At 47.1% G+C, this 21,144-nt stretch overlaps 6 protein-coding genes across 6 annotated transcripts; all 6 read left to right on the forward strand.

Annotated features, from left to right (window-relative positions):
• Nucleotides 1-342: 342 nt before the first annotated feature.
• On the forward strand, nt 343-4,070 carry EDB93DRAFT_1240030 (uncharacterized protein; the record flags this gene model as incomplete). The annotated part of the gene is made up of 14 exons (XM_041451704.1): nt 343-592; nt 962-1,326; nt 1,377-1,499; nt 1,527-1,599; nt 1,637-1,836; nt 1,888-2,084; nt 2,138-2,339; nt 2,409-2,566; nt 2,614-2,710; nt 2,758-2,937; nt 2,991-3,200; nt 3,255-3,545; nt 3,627-3,877; nt 3,923-4,070. The coding sequence occupies 14 exons, from the start codon at nt 343-345 to the stop codon at nt 4,068-4,070; spliced, it is 2,745 nt and encodes a 914-aa protein (XP_041308948.1).
• A 391-nt stretch (nt 4,071-4,461) lies between these two features.
• On the forward strand, nt 4,462-5,623 carry EDB93DRAFT_1274347 (uncharacterized protein; the record flags this gene model as incomplete). Its single annotated transcript, XM_041454382.1, has 4 exons — nt 4,462-4,611; nt 4,680-4,807; nt 4,865-5,057; nt 5,117-5,623. 4 exons carry the CDS (start codon nt 4,462-4,464, stop codon nt 5,621-5,623), a joined length of 978 nt encoding a protein of 325 aa, XP_041308949.1.
• A 767-nt stretch (nt 5,624-6,390) lies between these two features.
• EDB93DRAFT_1249327 (uncharacterized protein) lies at nt 6,391-7,704 on the forward strand (the record flags this gene model as incomplete). Its single annotated transcript, XM_041452843.1, has 5 exons — nt 6,391-6,465; nt 6,522-6,782; nt 6,842-6,911; nt 6,958-6,971; nt 7,030-7,704. 5 exons carry the CDS (start codon nt 6,391-6,393, stop codon nt 7,702-7,704), a joined length of 1,095 nt encoding a protein of 364 aa, XP_041308950.1.
• A 3,353-nt stretch (nt 7,705-11,057) lies between these two features.
• Nucleotides 11,058-13,111, forward strand: EDB93DRAFT_1240031 (cytochrome P450; the record flags this gene model as incomplete). Its single annotated transcript, XM_041451705.1, has 11 exons — nt 11,058-11,256; nt 11,309-11,633; nt 11,681-11,811; nt 11,878-11,993; nt 12,041-12,163; nt 12,219-12,408; nt 12,465-12,546; nt 12,596-12,721; nt 12,770-12,780; nt 12,845-12,947; nt 13,030-13,111. 11 exons carry the CDS (start codon nt 11,058-11,060, stop codon nt 13,109-13,111), a joined length of 1,488 nt encoding a protein of 495 aa, XP_041308951.1.
• A 2,100-nt stretch (nt 13,112-15,211) lies between these two features.
• Nucleotides 15,212-18,925, forward strand: EDB93DRAFT_1139201 (ribonuclease H-like domain-containing protein). Its single transcript, XM_041449235.1, has 8 exons — nt 15,212-15,343; nt 15,412-16,144; nt 16,197-16,669; nt 16,718-17,505; nt 17,558-17,773; nt 17,824-17,931; nt 17,987-18,198; nt 18,253-18,925. Exons 2-8 carry the CDS (start codon nt 15,531-15,533, stop codon nt 18,647-18,649), a joined length of 2,808 nt encoding a protein of 935 aa, XP_041308952.1. The 5' UTR covers nt 15,212-15,343; nt 15,412-15,530; the 3' UTR covers nt 18,650-18,925.
• A 122-nt stretch (nt 18,926-19,047) lies between these two features.
• Nucleotides 19,048-20,528, forward strand: EDB93DRAFT_269730 (uncharacterized protein). The gene is made up of 7 exons (XM_041455909.1): nt 19,048-19,159; nt 19,208-19,241; nt 19,351-19,469; nt 19,537-19,607; nt 19,666-19,966; nt 20,317-20,405; nt 20,471-20,528. The coding sequence occupies exons 1-6, from the start codon at nt 19,145-19,147 to the stop codon at nt 20,380-20,382; spliced, it is 606 nt and encodes a 201-aa protein (XP_041308953.1). The 5' UTR covers nt 19,048-19,144; the 3' UTR covers nt 20,383-20,405; nt 20,471-20,528.
• The last annotated feature ends 616 nt before the right edge of the window (nt 20,529-21,144 follow it).

Raw genomic sequence — 21,144 nt, forward strand, 5'->3', positions numbered from 1 at the left:
TTTGAAAGCGTAAACACAGCGAGAGAAGGACACATCCGAGCGATGATGAATTCGGAGTAGACTTTGTTGTATTTGAGGTGGTTTATCATATAATAGCACACTGACACGACTGTACAATAGCGTGTAGTGAATCATTTTATTTCTCTTGCGCTAGCTGTCTGCTGTTTTTGTTGATAATCAGGTTACTCTGGCACATCTTTCATTTGATAGCATTGTCAGAAAAAAGTCACAGGCCATTGTAATGCTGCCGGCTTACAAGTTGGGTCATGTGCATTGAAAGGTACATTGAAAGTGCCTTTCAAGGTGGCTGAGGTCATCAAAAGCGTGAGATATTCTTATGCAATGACATCGATAAACAATACATCCATCGTGCAATATCACATCGCCATCAGCATGGGTCCCTCTTGCACTCATCGAAGCAAATACAACTTCTCCGAAGAAACTCTGACAGGGCAGCTTCTATGCCCGCATTGTAGCAAGAAGTTCAAGACCCAAGGCTTCAAGAAGCACGAAACAAACTGCAAAAAGCAGAAGGACACCAAAGCGGAACAAGTGGAGTTTGCCATTCAATATGCACAAGATCAGAAAAGAGGTGAGTCCTCTGCTACCCGCTCTTGATGTTTCCTTTGACAATATTGAGGTATGCAGCTCAGCAGCAGGCTCACACTGACATGGGCATGATAACGCCTCCTAGCGCTGGCCCATTGCAATCAGTTGCTGGGATTCAGAATGTGCCCCCTGCAATCAGGGATCATAGTCCTCTAGGTATGTCTCACATATTCTTTGTGTGCTCCTCCAACACCAACTGACACTAGCTGACCCTGTGCTGCCAGCAGATAACCTGGACACTGGTGATTTCAAAGCCTACAATGGGAACTACAATGGGAACCTCAAAGGTGCTGGTAGCCTAGGTAAGTGTGCACCATATTCACCTGTATTGCTTACTGATTCTTTTGCATAGCCAACAGCCAGCGACATTCTGTTGAACCGCAACCTGCAATACCTCCTCCACAGCCCATGGAATTCAAAACAATGTATCATCCTTCTGCTGGTCGTGAACCACTCCTTCAAACATTTGAAGAGTTCGGTGTCAATTCACATCCTGAGGAAGAGCTCCCTGTAGATGAAGAGCCCTGGCGTCCTTTCTGTTTCCGCGGCAACTTCGAGTTTGTAGAGATCGCACTCAATGCTGCACTCAATAAATCACAAATTAATGCACTCTTTGCGCTCATTGGTCACATATCGAGAGGAGAGAGCTGGGTAACTTTTTCAAATGATAATGAGCTGTGCAAAGCTTGGGAACACGCAGCTGCTCAGGTGACACCAGTATGTCATTAATAAATCTCACATTTTGTATGATATATGTTGTGAATTAGTTTGTAAAACACAACATCACCGTTCCTTACAAAAAAGAACAACAAGTGTATGAGACTCACGCGCTGCCTCTGTGGGACTGGGCTCTTGATTTGTTGGCTAATCCGCTGCTTGCTCCACATTTTGTCTGGGATGCACAATGAGTTTTCAAGAACAATGGCAGGAAGTTTGAACACTTTTACAATGAGCCTTGGACGGGTGATCGATGGTGGGACGTCCAGGCATGTAATCTTTGTTAATATCACTATCTACTCTCACTCAGCATCAACAAATCAGAGTTGCCTTCCAAGTGACATTAAGGCCGCTCCATTCTGCTTCATCCTGTATGTGGACAAGACAAGACTGTTGTCCCATGGTACAGTAAAGGGATATCCTGTCGTGGTCCATTGCGCGAATTTGCCAGTTGGCATACGGAACAGAGAGGGCATTGGCGGTGGTCGTGTTGTCGGGTGGTTGCCAATTGTACGTCAACATTCTGATCAAATCTTCTGACATGACTCATTATAGTTGCAGGTATCTGAAGATGCAGACGAAGAAGGCAAGCCAGGCTTCGTAAACCTCAAGCGTGTCATATGGCATGAGGCATTCTTAAAACTGTTGGAACTGGTCATGCAACACTCAAAGTCTGGTTATTCACATACTTGCTATGACAAGATCGCACACTGGTTGTTTCCCATTATTCTGATACTTTCTGCTGATTATGAAGAACAGTAAGTTCTATATTCTTACACATGTCCACAATCTGATATTAGACTGTTTTTAGATGTATGATGTCTCTCATTTGTGGCCACCATAGCAAATGTCCCTGTCCAGTATGTCTTGTACCGCTCGAAGAACTTAGCGAGCTATCAAAGACATTTGCATTTAGAACAGTGGAAGAAGCAATAGCCGCACTCAATGTTTACAAGGTCAGCAAAACTCGAGGCGAGGAACTACTCAAGGCATTAGGATTGCGTGCTGTCACAGTAAGTTATCGGCAATATTCACTCTCTCGTTTCGCCTCCATGTTTTCGTTACTGATATCTCATCAACAGAATGTTTTCTGGCTCATTGCGCACTCTGACCCTCATCAAGCCATCAGTTTTGACCACCTTCATGCCCTCCATCTTAGTATGTGGAGGCACCTACTCGAGGAGTTGAAGAAAATCCTCAAAGCGCTTGGATGTGATGAAGAGTCAAAGGTCGAGAAACAGTAAGTCATTCACATCGCGATTCTCGTCAACTCATGACCTTCGGTAGGGTTGCTAGTTTCCCTCAATGGCACAATCTTAATCATTTCAGCACCATCATCCACATTACCTTCAGTGATGGTAACAAGATGCAAGATCTATCCAAGGTACGTATCATGAGGCTTTTGGCTTTCTAATACTAACTGACGTGCAGCAAGCCTTCTATTCTGCAGTAAATGTCTTGAACCAGAGGACCAGCCCAGAAGGGTATAAACTTCTTCGTGTCATTAGTAGCTATCTGCAATTGGATAGCCATATTGGTCTCGACGTGCATACGTCAAGCACACTGGCAGCAATTGATGCTGAACTACTCGTTTTTGATAGCGCACTCAAGGTAAATGTTTTGTTCATTCACTTTTTAAATAGATTGTTGATCACACATTCTAGGAATACATCGAATGTGCTCTCAATTCTCCCATCGTAGGTCTCAAGCTTGACTGGGACTTTCCAAAGGCGCATCTCTGGAAGCACGCAACTAGGGACATCCAAATGAAGGGTGCAGTACGCAACTACAGCACCCGTCCGAATGAGAAGCTTCATGGCCCCCTCAAAGAGGCCTATGAGCGCCAGTCAAATGGAAAGGATGTCACTGACCAGGTATGTTTCTAACATTATAGCATCTGATGTTCACTCATGTAAAGATCTTGTTAGATACTGCGTGTTGACATGCGCAAATTTGCAGCCAAAATGTTGAGAGCGCACGTGGACGTGCTTGACGAGCGGCACACATTGGCAGGAGAGGGCAATGATGATGATGAAGACCCAAATCCTGTTGCTTTCGAGGGGCACATCAAACTTGGTTCGACGCAACAGCCCGTAGCCATCCAAGACATCGAGACCCACAGTGGCCAATTGGATCGTGCGTTTCAAGGCTTTCGTAAGAAGTTTTCCGATTTTATCAACAACTCATTACCGACGTATGGATATCGACTAGAAAGATGGGTCACCATACCGACAAACTTCTTGGCGAGTTGATCTTGTTTTAGTATGTGTCTTGTACTGATTTATGTATTTCTGAACCAGATTCGTGAACATCGCTTTCTCAAAGTTCACTACAAGTCTATCATCGACTGGAAGCAAACTACCGACTACCTTCGATGCACTCCAGGCTTCCATGGGCAACTGCACTATGACTGCGCACTTATACAACTCGCCCAGAAAGTATCAGTCTTTGTTCGCCTTGTTTTCATATTCAGTTGTCAGCTTCTGGATGTTGGTTCCTTCGAGTTTGCACTGGTTCAGCCATTCACTGCTGGCATTGGTGCTTCTTGCAGGTCGGACTGTGATCTATGACTTACTCATGTCAAATCTGTCCCAAGGGCAAGTTCGATCTTCATTCCAGTCCAGTCTTTCATTTGTGGTGCTGTTTGTTTCCCTGATCCTGATCACCGAGATGAATTCCTTGTGGTTGACCACATCGATAGTGACATGTTTGTGTGCATGAAGTCACGTCCAGCATGCCAGTGACCAGCTCCAATGTCTCCTTACTTCACCTCTATCAGTCTGAATTAGAACTACAGTGTCCAGATATGTATGTAGATCTCTCTTTTCTTAACATCATCTCATCTGACTGCACTCAGCTCCACTCTCCCATATCTCCAATGACACAGCCATCTCCTCTGCCCACACCATGCACACCAAATCCGTACTCAGCTCCACTCTCCCATATCTCCAATAGTTCTTGCACCATGCAAGTCTATTTACTGGACCACCACAAGACACTCTTGATTCGTGTCACAGGGCCTCAAGACACGTGCTTTGCAAGCGACGTCATCCGATAAGCTTTTGTGGTTGCAGAACGAGTTGATGCAGGGTCTAGAGCTTGCTAAAATGCTCCTTTCTCGAGAAAATCTCAAGCATGACTACACGCAGCAAACACAAGTTTCCCTCGTTGGGCACTAAAGAGGACGAGGAGCTTCTACTTGACAAAGAGAGAGTAGCAAAGAAACCCAAGATCGAATCCAATCGTATCACTGGACTCAAGATACATACAAGAATCTGTCCCACTGTAAGTCCAAATTGTCGTGTTCATTAGTCATTTGATAGTAATTGGTACTGAAGTTAAAGTACCTGCAGCTTTTATTACATGTCGACTTTGCCAAGGCTGAACTAAACACGCCGCATGTCAACAGCAAGGATGGCAAGATGCTGCGGAGCAACTGGTTCTGTGCAGGGTCACGTTTTTATAACATGGAACCAGGCAAGTGAAATTGTTGTGTCTCATATCTCCACTGTTCAGACTTAAATTTCTTGTGTCTTAGTTTAATTGTCATGCCCCAGGCTGGATATTCCTCAGACGACTTCACAGCAGAACTCAATGCTATTGAGGATACTGAGTCCAAATCTGGAAATGATGAGCAAGACAACGAGTTTGATGCCCGGAGCGATCTCAACACCCTGAGGATGGTCTTGACAATGCCTCAGCCTGACGTGCCCATGCACGAAGTCCGCAGGGTGAGTTCACTCATGCTGCCATTCTCTTGGTTCGGTTGATGTAGCAGTTGAATCTCTAGGCACTAGAAGTGGCGCAACAAGCATATACTGCTGTTCGGTCTGAGTTGCGCGCTCTCAAGAAAGACCACGCTATGCTCCAGGCTGCTGTCCCTGCATGCAGCCGAAACCGAGTCCTTAAGAAGACATCAACCATCGACAATGACATTGCCCGTGCGGGCAAGATGTACGCCATGCTCAACTACTTTTGGGTCATGAGTGGGCTCTTTCCAACAAAACCCCAGCCAGACATTGATCCACGCAGCGACATGCGTTGGTCTTCACCTGAAGCAAAACTCAATGGCGTGATGTTACAAGAACATCTAGACGCTTGGGCCCCTACTATTTTTCTCCTGATCCTCCTCATATCAGCCCTCGCATCATACCCTTACCCCGACCTTACCCTTGTCATCCTCGTCATCCTCGCATTCCCTTTCGCCCTCTACCTGTCGCTTCAGCAAAGCCAGTACATTTGGCCGGATCCTTTCGCTGACGAAGCATACCCGTGCTCCGTTTCACCACCTGACTGATCCTGAGGACAGTCCCCTTGCCCTTACCGTCTGGACGGTAACCTATGACAAGATGCACGACGCATCCCCTTTGCCCTATTCCCTTTCTTGATCTCTGACTCGGTGCGCAGTCGCACATGTGACTTATACTTAGATCCGCAGCTGCACGATCGTGCCTCTGCGCGTTCATTTCTTATTCCGATCTTTGACTCACTTTCTTATCAGGCACGTTCTACCTCGACCAAACGTGCCTTCCTGTTATGGTTATACCCTTTACCGATTGCCTCTCCCGGTAGTACGAGTTATCACCCACTAATACGTCTCCTGTCCTCTATATAAACTCGCTACCATGTACCATATTCCCTAACTTGAATCTACTTGGTTCTTGACCTCCTACTCTCACCAGAGTGCTCCTTCTGCCTCGCCAGCAGTCTATATTCTATCTTCTTATCTGCTCCTCGCGGATAAGCCTATAGTCTCGATCTTTACTCATCGACTTCGTCAACGAGCAAAGCCCCTGTTAACTAGTCGGACTTCTGTCCTTCTAAATTAACGACGATCCTTACGATTAACCTTCGGGTGTCGTAAGCCTAGGCCGATATAGCTTATCGTCTCGCACCCGCGTGACATAAGCTACCCGATTTGGACATAGGCGTCAAATCGTACTTGCCGAAGACACGCCAAGTACGACCCCTAACCTTGGGCTAGCCCAAGGACGTCCTCGACCGTTGACGACACACGCTCTGTTTGAGTGTCGCCAACAGATACCATCCAAGTCGTAACACGTGATGGCTGAGCTTTATCAGTGCATACCCAAGGCTTTGCATAAACCAATGGAGACCTACCCACAGTTTGGATCAGTGGTATGTCCGATTCTCCCTCTGTCTGCGCATCAACACTTATGTATGAGATACTCTAGTTTCGTGCTGCGGTTAATTCCGAGAGGTCAAACATACTGCATAGTCTCAAGGACTGTGCCGGTTTGATCTTCTCTTCATTAAAACTTGACCTGACCGTCTTCACTGACGAGGCTGCCAAAAAGAAGGAGAATGCGCAACTCCTTGCTCTTTTAAAGAAGGATGTCGGTGGCGAAAAGTATACACGTCTAGCCCCCATTCTGTTCATGGATCCTTCTGCTCTAGTTCCAGATGCCTTCCTCAAAACACCAGTCATGGCCAAGGTGAGTGATGTATTCAGCTGCTGTCCAAGCAGTACATTAGGGCTGACTCCGTCCCTCAGATCATCCGAGTTGAAATATTCGGGAAGGCTTCGCTGTCTGGGAAGACCAAAGGTCATCTGAAGGCCAGGGGTCAGTCGTTGGTCTATGCAGTGTGTCACAGAAGGTCTGATCGCAGGTGCTGCTATTGTGGTGAGCGCATTATAATCTTCTGACTTTTGCATGCATGCTGATCTTGTCTCGTTCTCAGGCGCATTTCTTGTTAACGCATGATCAAGAGCTCACAGCAACCGGACCAGCCACGAAAATTGATTATGCACAAGACTTTGATTTTTACTTAGAGCGACTATTCAAGCGCAGCCCATGGGCTACGAGTGTGATCAACTATTACAACCAGGAGGTTTTTGGCACGAGCTCAGTCCTAGCTACTAGTGGTACCCCTACTCCACCCTCTGCCTCCCAACCTCACACCTGGGAAGACGACTTCTTACAGCAGTTAGAAGATCCTGCCTCCGCACCACAAACCATCCCCATTCCCGCACCACAACTTCTGTCATCTTCACACATCATTTATGCTCCGACTTCTGCGAGTCATGCTGACATGAATGCAGTCGCCACTGTCAACTACCAGACTGCAATGTCTATCAGCAATCCGGGAGGGCCCGCCACCACCACTCAGCTCCAACTCGAAGTTGACATTGGTGAGCTCTCACTGGATGGCACTAGAACTGACTTGGCGCCATCTGCATCCAAGGGTGGTAGGGTGTCTGTGGCTCAACGTCAAGTTACCGCTCAGGCTGCTCAGACTCTGGTGGACTCGGACGTGGTCCCTGTTGTTCCTTTGGCTCCTCCTCCAGCACTCAAGCATGTTACATGCAATGGTGGTGCCAAACCGAGGAAGGTGTCGGGGAGAAAGAAATTTTAGTGGAATCTGAGTCTCGCTTTATTAATTTGTTGAACCTGTCGCCCTCTGATTTGTTTACATTTACCTACAACTATAAATGCTAACTCCAGCTTACCCATTGTCACCTTCCAACAGCTATTAATTCTTGGACGCCCCCGCCCAACAGCACATTGCACATCTCTTGATTCAGCATTTAAATGATTACTAAGTCATAAAATTGCATCCCAATTAGGGTAGTATAATCACAAGGCCAAACAAGTTGAGCTCTATTCTGATCAATGCTTCTATTGAGTCTTCTTTCATTTCAACCATTTCCACCTCTGAACAGACGTCGTCATCAACTCTGAAGATTCCATCGACTACTCGACTCTTATTTATCTCAATCCATGCATTAATACCAACACTCTCTCTTGAGGCAATTCAATGCTTGTCCATTGAAATCAAGTCTATCAATATGGTGCATCGTCAATGTTAAAATTTTTCTCCTTCTCAACGACGAGGACATCTCGATCCCTAGCCACAGTTGACCACTTCTGCCTCCTTGTGAGTAGCGCACAGTGCTACAACTGTCACACAACTGCAACTCCTCAGCGGAGGAAGGACGCTGAAGGCAAGAACCGTTTGCAACGTGTAAGTTCTCATTTTTTGTTCTTCTATATTCATACCGATATCTTATATACATGCAGATGTGGTCTCTACTACAAGCTTCACGGCTCTGCTCATCCCATTAGTATGAAATCCGATATTATTTGGAAGCGCTCTCGACATGACGCTCGTGCACTCTCCCTCCCCCTCTCAGACATATCAATCCAACTGTCATCCGTCCCTGTAACTGACCAACTCAAAAATTTCCTTCACGCGACCTCACAAATGCATTCCTACGACAGCTTGCATATCCCATTCATCATAACCACCTCCCTCGTTGTCCTCCTCCACACGAGCCTCGCAGTGCTGCACACACCAACCCTCCTGCCACGTGTAGGCATGCATACTGCTGCCTATGTCGGTGTCTTGGTCGGCCTCATGTCCTTTTTCACAGGCTTGGCTGTTTGGGGGGTGTTGTCTTAGGTTTGCGCAGGCACCACCTCTACCTCCTCGACCCACACTCTGAATCGCTACCCAACCTTCGCACCTCGCCTCACCTCGCCATGCCTTTTGCTTCTCTATTCAGGACCAAGCCCATGACCTTCAGCCAAGAAATACCACCTGCCAGATTACTATAATGTGAGTATTACGATCACCATTTTTTTACCTGTATCGTGATCAGTACAAATGCGACCAATATTGCTGTTTTTTACTACTATTATCATTATAATATTACTATTATTATCATTATTTGGGAATTCCAGCAAGAGCATCGAAATACAAGCGACGAGTCTTGAAATTGTCTGAATTTACCTTGCTACCGTTTACAATGCTTACACTATCATTTCATGGCCTTATAATGTTAGGCTCATCACACGCCACCCAGGATCATTACAGTGCCTTAACATGATTTGGACAGACATTATAAGTGCCTTGAAATTTTTTTCGTACACCATTAACATGCATTATAAGTGTACCGTGTGAAAAGATCCCTTAAAATGTCTTAAATTGAATTCGAAGGCTCGCTGGAAATTTCCGACAGTGTGGTTCAGCATCACCACCCATCACATTCTAAAGGATGGCGATAAGTACTCCTGGCGTCTTTTTGGTGGAATTCATAACACTCATGCGAGCTACGATTTGAGAGCCGTTTCGTCATTCCTTCTTCTCCTGGAGCCTACATCATTGACTTCTTCAATTTCGGCCGTTCGTCATATGTGGATTTGTGCGCAATATTCCAGCGCTTGCTCTTTGACCATCATGTATCACCTTCCATGGTCTTTTTTTCTTCATTCCTTCATCTTAACTGCTTGGCACGAGATCTTAAGAACTCGCAGGCCTGCACGGCGAAGTAAGTCTTATGTCTATTTCATTTGTCAGTACTTTAGATTCACACAAGTCAGTCTTTAACTTCGTAATTCGATTAGTATATATGTACCTCTTCCAACGTTCGTGATCTAGAACGCTGAGTATCCCTCAGCTGCAGCTGATTGCGCCTTGCAAGCCTTATCACCTCGAACTATGTTCTAATACATATTCATACAACCTGGTTTTTTCTCCTCATCCTGGCAGCAACACCTTAGGGGACCTAGCAAATACGACTGTCAACACACCTTCTACATTTCTCAAAGAGACAGGAAGCCAGCTCCCAGAACTTCCCGACGACTGCAAACCACCAACTGAGCTCTGTGCTCGACACCGCTTCTCTGCCTTCTGCCAGCTGATTGTTGGCCTGTGGCAGGAGGTGAGAACAGCTGTGAGAAGCGAAACGATTGCTTGGCCGTTTAAGAGGTGGGATCTATGTCGGTGTAAGTATAGTGGCGGTACGGCAGATCATGGACTGTATATGAGAGACGTCTTCCAGGATCTTGGAATCAGGTCAATTAATCCGGCAATGGCAAAGTTTGCTGGTGAGTACGAGAGCCTATCTCCTTTCAATTTGATGCTTGTCAGAACAAACCAAACCGTGACTCATGAGAAAGTGTGCTTACAGGATCGAATTAAGACTCGATCCTCATTTATGAGACAGCATATGCAGGTGCTGCAAAATCAAGAGCACGTAAGGAATTTGAGTGGGTATCACAAGCTGCTGGTAAGCATCTGGTCAGTTCCCAAACTGCAGATGAGTCTAGAGCATTATACAATGTACAGGCGAGACCACATCTTGAGATGCCTTGTGTTCGAGTCTGTTATTTGATGTTTAACATCAGCCATTGTCAGTAAACTCACAATATGGTACCAGTGGGGAGGTTCCTTAATGAGCTACGGCGTGTAAGTTGACGGTAGTAAAATGAAACAGGACTGGTGAGTGGGTCTCAAGAAAGTCGACAGTGCAAATGAGGAGGGGAGGAGGGACGTTGGACTTCTGTTGCCGGAACATTCCGACAAGCTGCTGACATTCATTGACTACTACTTACATCATCTCGTTTTGGCGGGGAATAGTTGGTCTACCGTCTCGGATCTCCGTGTCTTCTTATGAACTAGGCTCGTTACCAGCCTGGCTTATGAACGCTATTGGCCGTACTAGTAGCCTTCGATTAGTACTAACCATATCTTCCCTCACTAACTTCCGCCTGCGATCATAACATGAGGATTCAGACTCATCACAAACTTTGACCGGGCATGATGGCCGCATCAGTCACCATGCCAAACAACTATGACCGCTTTGATCGCATGTGGGGCCCCAGTCTAGCTGCTCACGCATATAATGTCCAGGAGAGGACTCCTCTTAGACTTACCAATATCTTATCGCTCACTACACGATCTCTTACTCTTCCTCAGCTATCCGCATGCTCATATTCACCAATGTTACTTGGTTGGACCTATGTCTTGCTAGTGCCGGAGTGTATCTGGTCATGCAGGCATTCAGCAAGAAGAACCCTGCACCATATCCCCCTGGACCTCCGGGGTGGCCTCTCATTGGGAACATCGCAGACATGCCTCACAACAAGGCCTGGCTCACCTTTGCGAAGTGGGGCAAAAAATATGGCGAGTCCCTCATGTTTCTCAACACGGTGTATTCTAATTCCATGCTGTGCAGGCGACATCTTGCATGTCGAAGTTCTGGGTCGGCACATCATTGTACTGAATTCCGTCAAGGCAGCGATTGATTTGCTAGATAAGAAAGGATCCATCTACTCTGACCGTCCAGTCTTACAATGGCTGGTGAACTTGTTGGCTGGAAGTACGGTTTGGGTTTTCTCTCTTATGGTGACCGTTTCCGCTATTACCGCAAGAACATACACCGTGTCATCGGCAGTTCGCACTGTTATGAATGTATATGAACCAATGGAGGAGATCGAGGTTCGCCGATTCCTGAAGCGCGTGTTTGCACAACCCGAGCAACTGCAAGCACATATCCGACAGTATGTAGTACTTGTCATTGCACAAATGAGGTCTTGATTTTTTTTAGCACTGCTGGCGCTATCATTTTGCGAATCTCTTATGGATATGAAGTGAAGGATAACAATGATCCCTTCGTCGACCTTGCAGACCGCGCAATGGACCAATTCTCGCAGTCCATCGAACTTGGCGCCCTTCATGGTTGATAACATGCCATGGTGTAAGACTACGGCGTTCTGACGTTTGCCATGAGCTGAATACCTCTAGTGGCCAATGTTCCCGAGTGGTTTCCTGGTGCTGGATTCAAGTGCCTGGCCCGTGAATGGCGCCAGACCGTCAAAGAGACTGTTGATGCACCATACAAGTTCGCCAAGGATCAGATAGTAATCAACATCTACAGTTTGATGATCACGGGTTGAACATATTACAGGCTGCCGGAATTGCCCCAATGTCTTACACCTCGAATCTGTTGAAAGGTCGCACTTTGTCTGCGGAGGAGGATCACATGGTGAAATGGTCTGCTGTTTCTTTATACACTGGTGGTTCCGACACGGTTAGCTCCTCCCAGACCAATCATCATGTTTTGAAACTAACATCTGTTTCCACAGACGGTTTCTACAATCTATTCTATTTTCCTGGCGATGACACTGTTCCCTGATGTGCAGAAGAAAGCTCAGGCTGAAATAGATGCTGTTGTTGGCACCGATCGTCTTCCCTCCTTCGCAGACCGCGACTCCCTCCCCTATATCGAGGCCCTTGTGAAGGAATCCCTACGCTGGTTTGCTGTAGGCCCTATTGGTATGCATTTGTTGTATTCTTTTCGTTACGGAGCGGTATCAATCGCCTAAAGACAGGTATCCCCCACTGCGTCTCTGAGGACGATATCTATGACGGATACCACATTCCGAAAGGGTCCATGATCATCCCTAACATCTGGTTGGTGCTCGCACTTGTGTAGATTCGACGTGATAGAATTGCATGCCAGGTTCATGCTCAATGACCCGCATACATATACTAACCCCTCGCAATTCAACCCTGAACGTTTCTTAGATAATGATGGAAGGGGTCCCGAGCGCGACTCTCGCACGATCTGCTTTGGCTTCGGTAGACGGTACGCATAAAGTTCATTTGAGTGAAAACTCAACTTTCTTCTCCACAGGATCTGCCCTGGTATGTCCAACTCAGAGAAGCATCCTCAATTAAACAGTATTGTGATGTTTGCTTGCATGTGCAGGCATTCACCTCGTTGACGCTTCCGTCTGGATATCTATCGTGATGTCGCTCGCTGTGTTTGATATTTCCAAGATCGTCGAGAACGGCGTTGAGCACACCCTGAGGTTCACTACTCACGAGGCGCGATCAGGTATGTCGCGCATCCTATCACGTTCGTAGTGCTAGTTTGGATAGACGAATTCCCAGCCATCCCAAACCCTTCAAATGCTCTATCAAGCCTCGCTCTCCGAAAGCTATTGCGCTCATTCAGGAAAATGTTAACCATTAAAGGCACGAAGATGATTCTTGTTGTTCAAATCTGTCATGCATTCCAATATCATACATATCTTATGTCATTATACTGAATCTATGTTACTCATGCAGGTGTGGTGTGCATTAATCTAGTAGTATCGGAGAAGTGGTGCGGATAGGCTTCTGCTTTGCTCTGAAAAAAATGGCCGAATACTGCGACAATCTTACAACCTGGACAGGGCTATGTACAGTTGACCTTGTGCGAAGGCCAAGTACAGCGCATCCGGGAGGATGAGTCCTTGGTAGTTGTTGAACGTCGTCGCATATGCAGGTCGTAATGGAAACTGTTTATGACTGACGGTCCAACGCAAGCGGGGTTAATGCAAAGCTATTTCGTAATTCGAGCCATACCTTAGACGCCTCCAGCTTCGACCTCAACCAGAGAGCATCTCGTTGAGCTGCTCACCTAGATCAGGCCAATTTGGGCCTTCCTCGTCGTCAGACGAGTCAGACCCCTCGTAGTCTTGAATTGCGTTCTTCAGCTCGAGAACAGAGTTGTAAACGAATTGCAAATCCGACCCACTGCGACCAGAGATTTTACGCTTCTGAGAAGACACGAGGGCAACGAAGTGGGGATCAAGAGCTTGGTGAGTTCAACGCTTTATAACTCTCCTATATGTGGTGAGGATCACCTCGAACTTTACACCTAGAAGTCACGTGATCTTGATCGCACTTGGAGGAATCCCGGCGATCGAAATGGCAAGGCCTACGATGAGTTGGGTGAGCAGAATGCGAATGGCCAGCCGCATGCTTATTTTGCTGTTTAAAAAATGATATTACCGGGGACGACGTTCCGGAATGCGAATCTTTAGTTTGTTTACCAGGAGCTGCATGAAGGTCTGAACTTTGCGAGTGAGAAATAGAATATGTCCGCTCAACGAACGACACACCAAACAACACCCCAAATTCCAAACCTGTGGGCAGTGATCGACGAATCGGAGTCTACCTCAAAAGACCATCGAAGTCGGTTCGAACGAGGATAGATGGGTCCAGTGCGCAGATATGATAGTATCCGATCTGTTTAAGGCTGCATGGGATGAAGCTATTGTGCTAAGTCACATAAGAAAACACGCACCGGGACCCGCGCGTGTCTTCTTGCGCATATTCTGACTCGATGTCGCCTTTTCAGGATACAGGCTGTGTGGAATGCCAACAGTATCAGTATCGGTACTCGGATTCGTGGAGTTGTTCACCAAGGATGTGCCATCATGGTGAGTGCCAATACTCCACTGACTTCGACCTGTGGTAAATGTATCAGTGGAGTCCCAAACAGGTACATTTTCGACAGGACGAAGTCAGTTTCCTTCGTGCGAAAGTCGACAGACCGCCGTCCAGAGGAACAAAACACTTCTATCAAACCCTGAACACGACAGAATGGGAGAATATGTGGACCCCGTGATCAGAAACAGAGTGGAACTCAGTGATACAATTCGGGGACGAAGCGTGTCGCAAGATGGAAGTTCTGGCCTTTGTGCAACTGGGCGAGAATCGGCGGCGAGAGCTTGATTTGCTTGAGTTAGTATAGTTGGGAAGACAATGAAAGGTGGGAGTAGCATGCGCGTTTGGGTGTCATCATTGACACATGTGATGCCTTGAACAAAGTTGTTGAAAGGACCGTATTACTAGTAGAGCTTTGGTAATATAGTCCAAACGTCGGAGAAAACCACGTACTCGCTGAATTTCAAAGTTTCGGTTCCTTCAATAACAGTCACTATATGTAAAACTTGAGACTGACTGACATTGCCAGCCAGAATCGCCCATGACAAACACGTCGTACGTACTACCGTATCAATCGGTTCTACTACATAAGTGAGTTATTATTGCCACTTGCTCACACAACTTTACAAATATCGCTCGGACAGCCCACAATCGATATCATAAGGTAAGTACTCAGTCCTCGATTCTCTGCCTGCACCATGCATGTTGACCCTGTTATTTTGTTGCTCATTAACGAGACGCAGCTTTCGGGAGCGGTTTCACATCGACTTCTAAGCTGCCTCGACCTCCCCGATGAGTCGGCCCTCTTGGTGAGTTTCGTAGATTGTATTGCCTCATCTGATCTTCAATCTATATAGAAGACTTGTATCGTATCATCTAGGAATGACTGTCTTCTATTTGGTCTGCTGCGGACTACGTATTGTTAACGTTGGTACCATACTATTAGCTCAGCTCTCAGGCCGAGCCAGGAACTGCCACGTCAACTGTTCTAGTAAGCCGTGGAACGAGTGCGGACACAACGACGCATTTAGAACGAGTTACGACTCATGACTCGTACAGCAACTGCGGAAGCGCCATGTACCCACGGTCAACCTGCGACTATAAGAACCTGCCCTTTGACGATTCACTTCTCTTCCCATACAATCACGAACACAACATAAACATTATTAACAGTCATCATGAGTAACCCTTCACGAGGCAGAGGCGGTAATCGGGGCGGCTTCCCTGGTGGCCCTCGAGGTGGTGCTGGTGGGTTCAGTGGAGGAAGAGGCTCAGGTACGAGGGGCGGATATGGCGGTGGTTCCAGAGGGGGAGTACCAGGAGATTTGATCTTCCGGGGCCCTGCGTCTGTAGACCAACGTCTCGCTACCTTGGATGACCTAGTCTCTTCCTTCAATAAACTCAACTTCAACCCTGAGCGCCCTCATCGGCCTGGTTTTGGTACCCTTGGCCGTCAAATCACATTGCGTGCCAATTTCTTTCCTGTTAAACTCCCTAAAGGACCCATCTACGACTACCGTGTCGAGATTACGCCGTCCACAGACATTAAGCGCATTCGTGCACGCCTTTTCGAACTCCTAAAGCAAAGCGATCAAGACGGCTGGAAACAGTTTGTGCCGTTCATCGCTCACGACAGCAGTCAGAAGCTTGTATCGAACAAGAGGTTGCCTCAGCCCCTTGATGTGCAAGTTCAATATTACGAGGAAGGAGAAGCTGGTCCCAATGCTGGATCCAAGACGTATACTTTCGCAATAATCCACACGGGCGACTTGGATGTCGCACAGCTCACTAAGTAGGTTACGGAAAGCTATTTCATTGTTCTCGCGTCAACTCATGATATGTAGGTATCTCAGTGGCGATATCAAGTCACGGGACTATGACGTCCAGCCACTGGTAACTGCTATGAATCTCGTACTTCAAACGCATGCAGCGCGTACCGGTGTTCGTGTGGGCAAGAATCGCTACTTCTTCCCCTCGCAAGAGCAGCCTGAGCCTCTTGCGCTTGGCATAGAGGCCGTGAGAGGCTTCTTCACGTCCGCCAGACCTGCATATAACGAACTCATGGTGAATGTTGGTGTCTGTATGACCGCCTTCTACACGCCAGGCAATCTTGCAGAAGCCATCATGGCGTTTCTACGGTCGTCCGATGGCGCCGTGCCGCAGCGGTTCATCCAGAAACTAAAGGTGACCACTAGACACCTAGGGTACACGCAGAAGAAACCGATCAAGAAGATCATGCCAATGAGTGCCAGACGGACTTTTTTCCACTGCAAAGAATACAACGGCAAGATATCTGTTGAAGAGTATTTCAAGAGAAGTTCGTTTCCTTTACCACATTCTTTATTCACTTGCTAATTTTCAGCAGAGTACCCCCACATCACGTTGAGGCACGCAGACGACCTTCCAGTGGTCGACATCTCAGGTCCGAATTCGAAATTCTCCATATACGTACCAGCCGAGCTATGCGAAATCGAGCCCGGGCAACCATTCAGAGGGCGTCTCAATGATAAAGAAACTTCGAACATGATTCGCGTCGCCTGCAAGCCGCCAAAAATCAATGCAGATACCATCATCGAACGCGGTCTCCCCACTCTTGGGTTTACTCCCGAGACGCTGGGAAGTCCTCTGAGTAGCTTCGGCATTACGGTGGACAACGACATGGCGGTCATTCCTGGACGTGAGCTTCCACCACCTCGCCTCACTTACGAAGCAGGAGGGAGACCACTTAACGTCAGCAATGGCAGTTGGAATATTCTTGATGTCAAGTTTCATAACGGCGGGGCCATCAAGAGTTGGTGGGTTTTTGTCGTCAGAGAGAAAGACGGACGAAGTGTGTTCAGCGGGGCCGACGACCCGATTCTAACCAATCTTTGGAAGGGCTTTGGTGAGAAATGCCGCAATAGCGGAATCTCACTGCAAACACAACCCGTCAAGCTTGCCCAAGCGCTCGTCCCTCGCGCCGAAGACCCTAGCAGGCAGCAAGCGCTAGACTCGATTCGTCAAAAGATCAAGGAGAACATTACGCAGAAAGGAAAACCATCATTCATACTCGTCCTCCTCTCTCGCCGGGACAACTTCATTTATCCGGGCATCAAACGGATTTGCGACGTCGAGCTGGGCGTCCACACCATACATATGCTTACGGATAAGGTGGTAGGAAAGGACGCCAAAACAAGATCAATACTTCTCCAATGTCGCTCTCAAGGTGAACACGAAACTCGGAGGTATCAATCACGTGTTGGATCCAGACAGCATGAAATGGTTGACGAAGGCCAAGACGATGATTGTGGGCATGGACGTTACGCACCCCGGCCCTGGCAGTGTCGAAGGCACACCATCAATTGCCGCTGTTGTTGCGAGCGTTGATAATTCGTTCGTCCATTTTCCAGCGAGTCTCAGATGTCAGGAGACCAAGAAAGAGGTAGGCTATGACCGAATATTATCGCTCTAACTCTCATCTCTTCTTTGTAGATGATCACGGATCTGAGTGATATGATGATAGAACGGCTCAGGTTTTATGCGGAGAAGAACCAAGCGCTACCAGATCGAATCTTTGTTTACAGGGACGGTGTGTCCGAAGTGAGATAGGTTTGTCTTGCATTCTTGAAGTTGCTTGCTAACATCGAACGCATAGGGTCAATTCAATACTGTGTTGGAGGAAGAGCTTCCTAAGATCTTGGACGCATTTAAGAGAGTCCCGCAGAGGAAGCCGTATCGTCCATCGTTAACGATTATCATCTGTGGAAAGCGACACCATGCCAAGTTTTGGCCGACCGACTCTCAGTTCGCGGACCGAAACGGTAACACTCGTCCTGGAACCGTCGTTGATAGAGGTATCACTTCAGTGTACGGCCATTCCATTGACTACGAGTTGATTGTGCTTACATTTGATTAACCTAGGTTTGATTTCGATTTTTACCTTCAACCTCATGTTGGCTTGCAAGGCCATGTGAAGGCGACACACTACACTGTGGTGTATGACGAGAATCGCCTCGGCGCAGATGAACTGCAGCAGGGCACGCACACTGCGAGTTACCTGTACGCCCGTGCTACTAAGGCAGTCAGTCTCGTCCCGGCTGCGTACTACGCCGATTTGGCATGCGAGAGAGGGAGATGTTACCTAAATGACTTCTTGAGTGCCGATGACAAGGCGTCAACCTCTGTCGTATCAGGGAAAGGAAAGGGGAGGGGAAAGGTAGACAAGGAGGAAGAGAAGTTACGGGTGTTCAAAGAGGCAAAGAAAGCATGGGGAGAGGGCGTGCACCCTGACTTGCGTGCGAGTATGTTTTATATCTGACAACTGATGGGCGGGCTGCTGCGACTTGTACTAGTATTGTGTTTGTGTTTGACCTTCTTTTTTGTTTGTCCTGTGATCCTACTACAGAGTTACACCGCGGCGGTCCTGACTTGCTGCAATCCAATTCGTTTTTCTTACCTATCTTCTTGCACCTAGCCCTCAACTTCGGCAGAACTCCGTCATCGCGCAAGACGGTAGTCTTCTGTTTGCAGGTCTACCAGACCAGGAGAGTCTTCGCAACAAAGTCTTTGTCATATAGGTTCAGGATTCGATTCATTCGAAGGTGTCGGTCAAGTTGTACTCCAGCTGAGGACTGTAAATATGATATTAATTATGTAATAGCGGTGGGAACACCTCCGACTCGGAAACTTGCATCGTCTCGAGTCCGACTCCACTTGCAAAATTGTTCGCTGTCCATATTCATATTACAACTCAAATCTCTAGGACTCGTTGCACCATTATGATCCAACCTCGAGCGAATGATTGATCCAGAGGATGCATGGGCTAGAAGTACTACTATCATCCGATCGACCACTATGAAGACCAGATTTTGTTGAGAAAGCGGTAGTGGACGTCAGTCGTACAAAATTGAGTAAGGATTATCGATCGTGACTCCGTCGAAGTGTAGTGAGTAACGATGGATTCTTTCCATGACCCAACTTATACGCTTGTCCACGGCTGCTGTTTAATGGCTCCCTCAGTTGCAGTTGACGTTGTCACTGACTCGCAGCATGCGTTTCATATCACTGCCACCTCCTCACAACTTGATTCCCGCCAGAAGTATGTGCACAGTGCACACACTCAAAATGATATGCGTCTGGTATCTTCAAGTCGACGAGGCAACCAGGCACCTCTTCACTGACCCGTTTTCATTCATACCCTGACAGCACTCGCGTTTGACAATCGCCCAGGCACTTCTATTATATCAATGTTGGTCACTTGTCGTTCATCAATCACGGTGCGTCCTTGTTATTGTCAGCGCTTCCACTTGAACTCGCAATGAATCATCCCTACAGGAACTCCTTATTCAGCTTCGAAATGAGCTCTGCAGCATGTTTGTGCACGGACGGCTGCAGGTTCTTAGTTCTGACTGTCGGCGACATTGTAATTGGATCAGACTCGACGTACCTGGCACATCGGATATACCACCCGCCATATGGTCAATTTGCGTCATCGCACCCTCATTTACTACCCTTTACGAGTTGGCTTTGTCTTCTCAGCATCCAAGTTACCGATCCTGTTGAGGCTGCGGCTGTTTCCGATATTGCCCAGCCTTACGCTATGCTGCATGCAATACTTTTTGCTACACAAATGACTGTAAGTGTCAGTCTCCAATTTATAGTATAATATTCGACAAAAACTGTCTAATTATTCCGCATAGTGACCGGTCATCCCAATGGCATGTAGTCACTTCGTGAAAACCCTTCATTTTTACAAAATCCATTCTGCAAATTACCATTTCCTCGCGATGACTGAGGTCCCGATCCCAAACGAAGGGAATCCACTCTGTGCGCCGAGGTACTCCATAATACGCTTGGCGTTGTTGTGCACGTGTTTGTCAAGATGGTCTATGTATACAGGAATGCAGCTTCAACACTATCTTTAAGGCTCGCAGAGCGTAACCAACCTCGACTCAAGGCTTTTAACTGACCTTCCTTCTCCGACAGATGTTCAGAGAAATCACATACAGCGAGAGCTTGCTATTATGCAAATCTCTGAATCACCGTTGGTAATCGCCATCGTGACCAACACTAAGGTGCTATATTCATTATCCTTCACCATGTTTTGACGGCAGATTTGAACCTTAAAATTTTCTGGAAGAAATTAGTAGACGCCTTGAAGGGCTGGAAAGACTACGATGCCGAGTATTTTGACTTCCTTGACTGCCGAAGCACCGCTGTAAGTGATACTAAATCACCGACGTTATCAAATTCTAAATAACTTAGCAGCAAGAACCGCTGCTCGCAGCTGTCTTCACCTCAACCGCAGTCCTATTGCCTATCCTGAATTATGTCACACGCATTGCATACACGTGTTTGTCCGAGTCGCTCGTCTCTGATAAAGACCCCCGTGAAAATACATATTCCCATGAAATACGGGAACTCAAAGGGAAAGCTGGATGCTGGCTGTTTTATCCAATCCTTCTTTAGGTTAGCCCCCGGCAGGTGTAATTTTCATTGTTCGCTTGAACAATGATGGCCCTGATTACATTATGTTTTTAGGCATTGTGATCACAAGCCCTCCTAACTCGTATACGATGTCAATGCTCTGAGCTGCTGCTCATCGTGATTTGCCTTCATTTCGACATTCTCGGGCAGCTGCATGGTTCACCGTGACAAACGTTGACGAAAGGGTTGTATCGCTTCACTCAGCCTCTTTACGATATGCGCGCTTACTTTCTGTCCATCGCTGCCTCCGAATGTACATGCACATCAGCATGCCTTTCCGCTGTATATTCTTCCATTCCCTTCACTCGTGTACATCCATCATAATCT

The sequence above is a fragment of the Suillus bovinus genome, assembly GCF_016758785.1.
Source record: "Suillus bovinus strain UH-Sbo-P2 chromosome Unknown EDB93scaffold_19, whole genome shotgun sequence".
NCBI classification, from domain to species: Eukaryota; Fungi; Basidiomycota; class Agaricomycetes; order Boletales; family Suillaceae; genus Suillus; species Suillus bovinus.

What these genes read in the sequence shown, in the direction of transcription:
- EDB93DRAFT_1139201 (XM_041449235.1), top strand. Translation starts at nt 15,531, where the DNA reads ATGAGTAACCCTTCACGAGGCAGAGGCGGTAATCGGGGCGGCTTCCCT. An exon ending in ACAGGGACGGTGTGTCCGAA is followed by an intron (nt 17,932 to 17,986) that starts GTGAGATAGGTT and finishes TCGAACGCATAG; the next exon opens with GGTCAATTCAATACTGTGTT. An exon ending in GATAGAGGTATCACTTCAGT is followed by an intron (nt 18,199 to 18,252) that starts GTACGGCCATTC and finishes TGATTAACCTAG; the next exon opens with GTTTGATTTCGATTTTTACC.
- EDB93DRAFT_269730 (XM_041455909.1), top strand. An exon ending in CTCAAAATGATATGCGTCTG is followed by an intron (nt 19,470 to 19,536) that starts GTATCTTCAAGT and finishes ATACCCTGACAG; the next exon opens with CACTCGCGTTTGACAATCGC. An exon ending in TTTTTGCTACACAAATGACT is followed by an intron (nt 19,967 to 20,316) that starts GTAAGTGTCAGT and finishes CTTCTCCGACAG; the next exon opens with ATGTTCAGAGAAATCACATA.